The sequence below is a fragment of the Scylla paramamosain genome, chromosome 10 (assembly GCF_035594125.1).
Source record: "Scylla paramamosain isolate STU-SP2022 chromosome 10, ASM3559412v1, whole genome shotgun sequence".
In the NCBI taxonomy this organism is placed as follows: Eukaryota; Metazoa; Arthropoda; class Malacostraca; order Decapoda; family Portunidae; genus Scylla; species Scylla paramamosain.
In genome coordinates this window covers 5,095,001-5,106,406 of record NC_087160.1, presented here as the reverse complement: position 1 = coordinate 5,106,406, position 11,406 = coordinate 5,095,001, and the positions used below count along the sequence as shown (strand labels likewise).

The 11,406-nt window shown below is 48.9% G+C and overlaps 1 protein-coding gene across 1 annotated transcript in view; it reads left to right on the top strand.

Moving 5' to 3' along the window:
- Positions 1-3,011: 3,011 nt before the first annotated feature.
- Positions 3,012-11,406, top strand: part of LOC135104137 (uncharacterized) — a 234,452-nt gene continuing 226,057 nt past the window's right edge. The window contains exon 1 of the mRNA XM_064011167.1: positions 3,012-3,105. Within this exon, the coding sequence (XP_063867237.1) occupies positions 3,096-3,105 (10 nt within the window). The 5' untranslated portion in view covers positions 3,012-3,095. The remainder of the gene's footprint in view (positions 3,106-11,406) is intronic.

Sequence of the window (11,406 nt, the reverse complement as noted above, 5' to 3'; positions counted from 1 at the left end):
ACACTACTCAAAACTAAGTAATGTAAAGTTATAGCAAAGATACCTACCGTAACTATAGACCAAAAAATAATAAAAGAAAGAAAGATTAGGTTAAAGATGAATGCAGGATGAGGAGAAGAAAGAGGAAGGAAAGGAGAGAAGAAAGGACTGCGTAAAGACAGTAAACGAAAGCTGATTAGGTTATTAAAAGATAGATTAGGATAAAAGTTGAACGCAGGGGGAGGAAGAGAAAGAGGAACGGAGGGAGGAAGAAAGGGAGATGAAGAGAGAGTAAATAGAAGTTGATGGGATTATTAAATTAATGGCGCTGCAACAGCACGCTCATCTGGCAGAAAATGGAGAGGAGAGAAAAAAGAGAGGAATGCAGGAAGGAGGGGAAGAGTGAGAAATTAAATTAAGGGAGCAGTGAATAAAGGAAGGAAGGAAGGATAAAGAAACAGAGGACGGAAGGAAGAGAAAAAAAAAGGATAAGAAAGGTAAGGAAGGATTGGGGAAGGAAATGATGTAGGAGGGAAGGAGTGATGCAGGAATAAAAGATAAAGAAAAGAGAAAAAAGCGAAAGGGAAGGAAGGAGAACGGTAATCGTAAAAGAGGGAAGAAATAATAAATGAACAGAAGATGGAGATGAAAGAAAATATGTGAAGGGGTAAAAGTAGTGAGTGAGAAAAAAAAATACATGTAGAAAATAAGTAGAAAGAGAAGAAGAAGAGAGAAAAGAAGAATGGGAGGATGAAAAACACCACCACCACCACCACCACCACCCTCGTAATGACTTCTTCACCCCCTGGCCAGCCTTGAGGTGCTGCCGTGACAGGTGAGGTCCAGGTGACACCCATTACCTCATTACCTCCCATTAGCCTGCCGCCTTCACCTCCAGGACTTCACAAAACCAGACCACTTGCCAGAACGAAGGGAGGGAGTGAAGGGAAGACCTGGAGATGATGCTTGGATGTTTACTGGACTTGACTGACTGACTGACTGAATGACTGAATGAATGAATGACTGAATGACTGATTGGACTAGCAACTTTTTCTTACTGTTAATCTATCCTTTCATAACCAAACCTAACTTCACTGAAAAAGAACGAAAGAAAGAAGGAAAGAAAAATCGCCTCTAGTTGATTATTAAATAGATTTCTTGATGGATGGGTCACACGCACACACACACACACACACACACACACACACACACACACACACACACACACACACACACACACACACACACACACACACACACACACACACGCGCATACGCACACACATTAATATTTCTAGTCGTTACACCATCTTGAAGCTCCTCACCACCACCACCGCCACCACCACCACCACCACCACCACCCACATCCACATTCACCCTTCTTCCCCCTCCATTCCAGCTACCCACACACCACTTCCACAATACCCAGTCCCTCCACACCCACACTATCAAAACATTCTCCTCCTCCTCCTCCTCCTCCTCCTCCTCCTCCTCCTCCTCCTCCTCCTCCTCCTCCTCCTCCTCCTCCTCCTCTCCTTTTATACCCATTTACCCTACCAGTGTCCTCGGCCTTGTCATTTTTGTCATCATTTCCTTCCTCCTCCTCCTCCTCCTCCTCCTCCTCCTCCTCCTCCTTTTCCTTTTCCTTGACCTTATAGTTTACTATTTTCATCACCTCCCTCGTATTTCTCTCTCTCTCTCTCTCTCTCTCTCTCTCTCTCTCTCTCTCTCTCTCTCTCTCTCTCTCTCTCTCTCTTCCCCTCTTAAGTTTTAGGTTTTTTGCTGTTGAAGTTTTCTGTTTCGAATAAGAGAACGAGAATTTTTCCTCTTTTCTTTCGCCTTTTCTCCTTAGCAATGCTCGAAAAGGGAAAAAAAGTGGTTTTCCCTGTATGAGAGAGAGAGAGAGAGAGAGAGAGAGAGAGAGAGAGAGAGAGAGAGAGAGAGAGAGAGAGAGAGAGAGAGATGGGTGGTGATAAAAATTCGCAAGACTCCACCTTAATAGTTCACGGTTGGTTACTGTGAAGGTGTGTGTGTGTGTGTGTGTGTGTGTGTGTGTGTGTGTGGGGGGGGGGGGGGCGGGGGGAGGAGGAGGAGGATATTGAAGAGTTGGAAGGAGATGAGGAGGATATTGAAGAGTTGGAAGGAGATGAGGAGGATATTGGAGGATTAGGAAGAGAGAAGGACAACAAAGAGGTAAAGGGCAGGAATTAAGGAATAACGATGGTCTTGTCTGTTTTTATTGATTTATTTTCATTGAGGCTCCACATAGTCAAGAAATAGTCAAATAGTCAAGAAATAGTCAACTCACCAAGTAGCACTGTGCAGTTTCAACACGCACGTAACTTACTCGTAGATGCTAGACTGTATAATTAACTACAACAACTTAACTGATGAGTAGGCAGGCTTAGGTCTAAATGTAAAGAAATATATGACTTGTAGCTCTTTTGTAAAACTCACACACACACAAAAAAAATAAAGATTATATATTTGAAATTGTGTGGGCGTGAAGTCGACGGGAAGACGCGTGAGGGTTGAGTGGACCTCGGCGCAAAGTTTTGTGTAAGGTGGTGGCTTGAGTGGTGTCGTGGGCGTGTGGAGGCGCGAGGGCCGCGGTGGTGACGGGGGAACGACAGCAAGTGCATTGTGGAGGCCTCCGCACACTACCCCGCTTCGGCTCACTCCCCGCATCTGGCCCCGCCCACCCTGCTCCTTGGCCAATCACAGGCGCCGCCGTCTCCATGTGACCAAAGTTACGGGCTTGTGTCACCGTTGTCAAAGTCTTTCGTTTTCAAGTTTGTAATGTTGTTTTTTCCTTAAATAATTTAACAAAGTAAGTTGTGATGGAGTGGTTAGTAGAGTGAAGCCTTGTTGATGGCTCATGGCCTCGCACAACCTACGTGTCGCGAAACACTGACGAAAACTTGTGGGATTACGCGACGTTACACAACGAAGAAGTGAACGATACGTGTGGAAGAATTGTTTTGCTCGGGGAAGAGGCTGACTCTGGGCAGGCGAGTCCTTCCAGGTGCTCAGTGTGAGTGTGGAAACTCTAGTGTGTGGTTTAGTGCGAGGAAGGAGCCGGGGTAAGACTTACGGCGGCTGTAGCCTTCACCGCCATGGCTACAGGTAAGTGTTGGGTGCAGGTGTTCCTTTGGAGGTTCCTTGTAGTGTCTGTGTGCGAATAAGTCTGTGGCAACCAATGTGCTCAGCAAGATTTTGAAGTTGAATATTGGCCGAGGTGAGCGTGCAGGTGTTGGTGTGAGGGGTGTCTGGTGGCCCCCTGAGCTGTGAATGGCCCACAGGGAAATGCCAGTGCCAAGTGTGAAGTGCCACGTTCCCACAGGTGTTGTGGCGTGACTGGTGCCGTCGTGAAGTCAGTGTATATTTGAGAAGAAAGAAAATATTGGTCAGAAACAATTCGACCGAGCGAAACTGAAAGTGCTCACCCACACACACACACACACACACACACGTCGAGGGAGCAACCACCTCCGCCGCCCACCACACGCCCTGCGAGGCTCCCCAGCACCCCAGGAACGCCTCGCCCGCCAGGATGTAACTAGGAAAGAATAATATGAAGAGGAATAGAGATGGAGAGATCCTGTCGCGGAGTGGACGACCAGTGGTGGTGTGGAAAGTTGGCTGTGACCCACTTGAGGCTCAGCGTATATGGAGGAGAAGCTGCCACGGGCACGGAGGGCACTGGGAGGCTGTGTGGGTCTGGGTGTCACGACAATACAGGATATTTTTGGAGGCCGACAAACAAACAGACACATTCACACGCAAACACACTCGAGACCCCATAGTGTGGCATCATGGCGGACTCACCGTGCCTCTGGTTGGCTTTCCTAAGCAAGGAGTGCCCCTGAGTGAGTGCCTGGAGCTTTTCGTGATGTCCTGTTTGTGGTACCTCGCGTCTTGTGCCAGAAGGACGCAGTGCCAGGTATGGGAGCAATTTCCTGTGGCTGCATAACCTGCGACAAGGGTGTGTCGACTGGTGGCGACGGTGCCCTTGCCCGTAAAGAGGAAATGTGAGACGAAGTGACGTGATGTGAGTGGACTAATTGATGTGGCAGCAATGATGTGGAGCCGCCAGGAAGCCCACCCGAAGACGCCAAGCTGACACCGAGGGACGCTTTGGGCACCGCGGCAGTAAAGTGAAGGAAACTTGTAGATTTCAGAGATGTGTGTGCTCGCAGGGGAACGGAAAGATGCTCGTCTCGACATAGGATGTCGTTACAGACGTGTAGATGTGGCAGCACAAACAGTTTTGTCGCGCCTCACACGAGCATGAAACAAAGACCTAAGTAGTATTCTCTCTGCCTGGATGGTCATTGTCAGCGTGTCTGTCATGCATGATGCCTAGAAACCCTTGCTGTACAAATGCCATAACAATTCGAGCAGTTCATGATGCAAGTGAAAGGCAGGTTAGCACTTTCCTCCTGCCGAGGGCGGTAGAGGTGGCCATGCATCAGAAAAAGCCCCATGTCAGGGTGGAAGCTGAATTTGAGAATATCAAGGACGTCGAGCCGCCCACGGGCACGCCGCCCTCGGGAGTTCCGCCCACACACCACACACACACACATACACACTCACACACACACACACACTAGCGGGCGACCCTCAGCGAGGCCTTGGAGACGCCCACGCTCGTCGCTGGCCCGCCGCCCTGCTGTTGCTGCTCGTCCTGCTTCCTTCCCTGCTGCTTGTGGCCTGCTGGGGCTTGTCAGCAGTATTTCCTCCGCCTTCTCTTCATGCAACATGAATGTCTTTGTCTTGTTAGTTGCCGTGACAGGCACTGGGCCAGCGGGTGCCAGATGCAGGGGGTCAAGATCTATAACGAAATGTCGTCTCCCTGTTAAGGCGTAACCCGTTATCCACCTCGTCTGTGGAGGCGTGCAAGATAGGTAGGCAGGCAGGGAGCGGGGTGGGCTGGCAGGAAAGATTTGAATTGTTCTGTCTGGTCTGCTTGCATAATTTTACTTCAGTTTAATATTTAACTTTAATTTTATACTCCTTTTGCATTGGTTGTCATTATTTATTTATTTATTTATTTATTTAGTAATAGCAGCAGCAGCAGCAGTAGTAGTAGTAGTATTAATAGTAGTAGTGGTAGTAGTAGTAGTTTTTGTGTGAGTAGTAACACGAACGTACGTATCTACGCACTACTACTACTACTACTACTACTACTCTCCCTTCTGCAAGTGGGTGTTCTGTACTTAATAACATTAGCAAGACACACCAAGCGCGGTGCCCTGAGGGGTTGATGTAGAGCAGAATGTTGATCAGGAGTGTATCATTGTGGGAGTGACGTGCTGGGCGGGGGACTAAGGACGGGAACTGGTTGACCTCGAAACTAAGATTGAAAAGCATAAAATAAAAGCTGTCATCAAACCATAATCATCTACATCTTTAAGCATGGATGACATTGGCTTTTGTGTTGTGGCCTGAGTGTTACAAAGTAGTAGTCATGGCCTTGCGAGAGGGGTGTGCTGGCGCCACCTGTGTTACGCTGCACGTCTTCAGTCTTGCGTTATGATGTATCAGGAGCCGGAGGGATGATCGGTAATGTGTTGCGAGGGGCAGGTCGGGCTGCATCAGGAGGGTTCCCAAGGCCGGGTAACTGCAGCCCCACGACTTCTCCTCCTTCCATCTTAATCAGAGCAGCGGAAGGAACCTTTTTGTCCTTTTATCCATTCCTCCTTCTCTCCTTCCGTTCTTCTCTTCGACTAACTCTTTCCGCGTGGGCGACTCATTAAAGCGGGACCTTCGCTATTTACTTTTCCTAGGTAGCGTGAGGACGGCCGCTTCTGGGCGTGGCGTGGGTGAGTGGGTGTGGAGGGAGGGGTGAGTCAGCCACACCTGGGCCTCTTCACTCCTGCCTGCCCGGGATGTTGCTGCATCCTGAGAACAAAAGCTGGACTGAGGCAGCACAGACCATGGCGAGTTTTTGTGCGGTTCAAATTGCATAATAGCGTGTTCCTCATTTTAAGGAGTAGCTTTAAAAAATTGCAACCAAGAGGACGCGCCTAGTCGATGGCCTTGATCACGTGGACAAGTGTTCCGCCATGGAGCGTGTGGCCGATTAAATCCCGAGATAATATAATTATTCTGGAAGGCTGGAAAATTTCCGGCACAGTGTTCTGGGTGCCCTCAGCTTTATTCCTCAACAGGGGGTAAGGGTGGGAAGGAGCACTCACCCCGTCCCCCTTTCCCCCGGCCTGCCAGGATATCCTAAGCCATGATGTCCCAGCCTCTCCCCTCCAAGCATTTGTCCCGCATGGGAGCGTTTCACCAGTAATCAGGCGGCATAGAGGTGCCCCGCGCCGCCTTTCCACAGGGGACAAATCTGTCATTTCCTGTGCCTCGTTTTAGTCGCTCCATGGCCAGTATGGGGAAGTGACTTCCACACCAATCTTAATGTCAGGTGTGAGCGGGAGAAACAGCCTTGCTCACACGCCCACATCCCCGCACCGCCGCACACTTTCACATCTTGAGCACAGATGCCATCTTGATCAGCCTTTTATCTTGCCCGTGTTTTTCAAAAACAGTAAACTCACGCAGGGGACGCAGAGTTCAGGGTAATGAAGGACCTGACAGGTGCGCCGCCCCTGGGGGCATTGAAGGCGCCGTGCAGGTGTGTGGCGCCGCGGTGCACCAAGGAGCTCTAGGCGGCATCACCACGACCCAAGCTGCCCCGCCCACGCCAGGCCGCACCACCGAGGCCGCCCTGCGGTTCCCCCTGGGGCTAAGCTCCCCTTACCAGGCTCTTTACAAACCCTTGCAGAACACTGTCAGCTTCACGCATGTGTCTGTATAACACAGCAACAGCCATCACTACTACAGGGCCAGTCTGCGCACAGACTGCCCACGGCAATGAAGCAATCAAGGTGTTGCTTGCCAGTAGGTCACGGCGTGGGGTGCCATGCGGGCCACCTCTCTCCTTCCACTCCCTCCTTCCCTTCCCTCTCGTGCTTGTTTCCTCCCGCTGCCCTGCCCTAATCAAGCGGGCAGACGTGTAGGGCAGGTCAGGGCCACTGCTCACGAGGGCCTCATAATTGCCTCACGTGACATAATTACTAGTGATGGCGCTGCTCTTATTTAGCGGGTTTCCTCGAGCTAAATGGAGAGGGGGGACGAGGCGGGACGGAGTAGTGGTGGTGTTTGCGGGACGCCAGGCAGGGTGTGGGGGCGTGTCGGACTCTTTCACGCTGCGCCCTTGCTTGAGTGTCATTAATTAGCAAAGCTGAGTGTATCACGCACTCGCGCCGCCTTGCGTGCACCTGCTTGTGTGCAGCGTCGGCTGTGCTGATTATTATTATTATTATTATTATTATTATTATTATTATTATTATTATTATTATTATTGTTATTTATTATCAGTAGTAGTAGTAGTAGCAGCAGCAGCAGTAGTAGTATTAGCAGCTGCAGCAGTAATAGCAGAACAATAGCTGTTGTAGCGGCGGCGGCGTAATGACTGTTCTAAGTAATATTATCAATGATATTGAAAATAATTATATGAGTAATAATGATAATGTTTTTCGTATTATTATTATTATTATTATTATTATTATTATTATTATTATTATTATTATTATTATTATTATTATCATTACTATTATTATTATTATTAATTACTACGGCTACTACTACTAGTATACGAAAATAATAATAAAGTAATAATTTTTCGTATTCTACTCCGCATAGACGAGAAATGCATACAGTAATGTATGCTCGTGTGTGTGTGTGTGTGTGTGTGTGTGTGTGTGTGTGTGTGTGTGTGTGTGTGTGTGTGTGTGTGTGTGTGTGTGTGTGTGTGTGTGTATATATATATATATATATATATATATATATATATATATATATATATATATATATATATATATATATATATATTCTTCGCATACACACACACACACACACACACACACACACACACACACACACACACACACACACACACACACACACACACACACATATACATACATACATGCACACACACACACACACACACACACACACACACACACACATACATACATACACACACACACACACACACACACACACACACACACACACACACACACACACACACACACACACACACACACACACACACACTGTATTATATTATTATGGCAAGCACGTCTCCAGTTCTTCGCTAAGTGGGAAGTGGGTTCTTTTTTCAGCGACAGGTCTGGGATCGGCTGTCTTCCCACACTCACTCTCACAAACACGTTCTCGTTCACCGTAATGTCATCCGATGGGATTTTATAAGCAACAGTGCCTGCGAAGCAGCGGGCCCACCACCCCCTTCCCGTTACGCCCCGCCGTTCAGTGGAACGGCACGCTGGGATATGGATGAGGGGGTCGTCCAGGCCTTGCCGTTAGTAACACACGAGCGTCATAAAACGTCGTAAAGCAAAGCGTGTCCTGCGGCGGCATCATGGTCGGGCGTGAAGGCGCTGCTGGGCCACCAACATCCCTTTCCTCGAGTCCTGATGCGGCCCTCTCACTGTCACGGGGGATGCCTGGTCGGGCACCTTAACATGCACTGGGCCTGCAAGCACGGCTCTTTACTTGAAGTGCTGCTGCCTGCATGGTGTCTGTCAGGAAGTTTCACGACAATCACTCTGAGGCACACAAACCACTGGTGGGATGCTGTCCGCCCTGAATCATTCCGTGTCTTGGGGAGCTTATCCTTCCCGCCGCACTCATTACCACCAGGCAGATCCTTCACCGCTAGTCGGCTCCTTATTGCCCACCATTTCCTCCTCCTCCTCCTCCTCCTCCTCTTCGTCGTCACAGGGCTGCATCCCCCGAACGCCAACGCCCCGGGGATAAGCGGGGGAGGCCGCCTCGTTAAGTTTAAGCTGCGCCTTTCCGTGAGCAGCGGCCACCCAAGCGTTGCGGGAGCCGACCACTCATTCCTCATCCCACCACGCCCATCCACCGCCTACTACACACACACACACACACACACACACACACACACACACACACACACACACACACACACACACACACACACATGCTTTCCACTTACAAATGAACTCACTTCTCATGTCAAACCAACCGCTGAGTGAACGCACATCGAACTAGCTAATCAGAACTGTCTTTTTCTATTTTTTTCTTCTTATTATTTTTTTGTTATTGTTGTGTCCATCGAGTCGTGAGTCAGGCAGTCAGCCACGACGGTCAGTCAGTTAGCCTGCCCAGATGAAGACGAGATTAGTCAGTCATTGATGAGGGATTGCATATTTAAAGAGAGAGAGAGAGAGAGAGAGAGAGAGAGAGAGAGAGAGAGAGAGAGAGAGAGAGAGAGAGAGAGAGAGAGAGAGAGAGAGAGAGATCGGCCTTGCCCGTCCCAACATACCGCAATAAACATCCGAGACAGTAAAGACAGCAAAACGATAAATTCCTTTGAGCGAATCACGACACACACACACACACACACACACACACACACACACACACACACACACACACACACACACACACACACACAAGGAAAGAGCAAGAGAGAGAGAGAGACAGGGAGACAGACACAGAGGGAGAGGGAGAGAGAGAGAGAGAGAAGGAGAGGTAGGAGGTCACGCGTGGAAAATTACCAAATAAAAAGAGGAAATATAAAGTGTTCATTGCAATTATCGTACATAACTTTTTTGTGTTTTGTGTGTACACGTTTTTACATTTGGCAGGGCGGCGATATTTTGCCTCCAGTTGTTATTGTCTTTGTTTAGTTTATTGCTGCATTCAGTGTTTGTAATTGTTTCTTCTTTGTGCCGGGGAGGGAGTGAGAGGGTGTGAGAGGATGGAGAAGGGCAGAGGGTGATGTCAGAGAGAGAGGGGAGAGGGGAGAGGATGCTTGGGAATGAGTGAGGAAGGGGGAGAGAGAGGAGGGAAGATGTGGAGAGGAGAGGCAGGAGAGTGAGAAATATGGAGTATTAAAAGCCAAAACAGGTAAAGGAGGGCAGGGGGAGAGAGAGAGAGAGAGAGAGAGAGAGAGAGAGAGAGAGAGAGAGAGAGAGAGAGAGAGAGAGAGAGAGAGAGAGAGAGAGAAAAATATAGTGGCTTTGTAATGCAAGGAAACTACAATGAACATGAGATAGTGAGCAAGGGAGAGAGAGAGAGAGAGAGAGAGAGAGAGAGAGAGAGAGAGAGAGAGAGAGAGAGAGAGAGAGAGAGAGAGTTGAACAAGGTGTAGCTCTGGCGACGTGATCTGCGAGGGTCGTGAGCTCCACACCTGTTCCTGCTTCCTCCTCCTCCTCCTCCTCCTCCTCCTCCTCCTCCTCCTCCTCCTCCTCTCTTCACTTTTCCGCTTGTAATTCCTTCTATATTTAGTCATCTTTCACGTTCTCTTGTTTTCCTCCTCCTCTTCCTCCTCCTTCACTTCAATAAGCAAAAGAAAAGTCCACCAATCATCTCCTAACTCGCTAATTAAACTCTCACTTGTCCTCACTTTCCCTCTTACTCATTCTCTCTCTCTCTCTCTCTCTCTCTCTCTCTCTCTCTCTCTCTCTCTCTCTCTCTCTCTCTCTCTCTCTCTCTCTCTCTCTCTCTCTCTCTCTCTCTCTCTCTCTCTCTCTCTTTCAAGGCTGACGTAACGTGAAGTCATCGTCGCCTTTAGAGAGAGAGAGAGAGAGAGAGGGGTTAACATTAGAAGAGTACAGATAGGTAGCAGTAAAGACAGGCCACAACTCTTTCCCATCACCGCCAGATGCACGTAATTGGCTCTTTTGTTATAGTGGAGGGGAGATGAGGGGCAGGAGGCGATAAGGGAGGGAGGGCTTTAAACATAACTCCCTCCTCCTCCTTCCTTCTTCCTTCTGGTCCTTCCTTTCCTTCTATGCCTGATCCTCCTTTCTCTTTTTCATATATACTTTCTCTCTCTCTCTCTCTCTCTCTCTCTCTCTCTCTCTCTCTCTCTCTCTCTCTCTCTCTCTCTCTCTCTCTCTCTCTCTCTCTCTCTCTCTCTCTCTCTCTCTCCCATCACTTCCCTTTCCTAGCCTATCTCCCTCCCTCCCTCCCTCCCTCCCTCCGTCCTGCCTTCTGGAAAGGTGAGGAAGGTCAACCACACACACACACACACACACACACACACACACACACACACACACGTCAGTATCCTGTGTAGGAGGAAGGTTCGCTCCCTCGCCCACCTTCCATAACCTTAGCTGTTTCTCTCTCCCTCTCCCTCTCACTCTCACATTCTCCCTCTCCCCGCTCACTCTCTCTCTCGAACTCTTCCTCTCACTCTCTCTCTCGAACTCTCCCTTACCTGCCCTTCTTTTGTCTCGGCTCGTCTTTTACTTTCAATATCTACACTTTACACTAACCTCTCTCTCTCTCTCTCTCTCTCTCTCTCTCTCTCTCTCTCTCTCTCTCTCTCTCTCTCTCTCTCTCTCTCTCTCTCTCTCT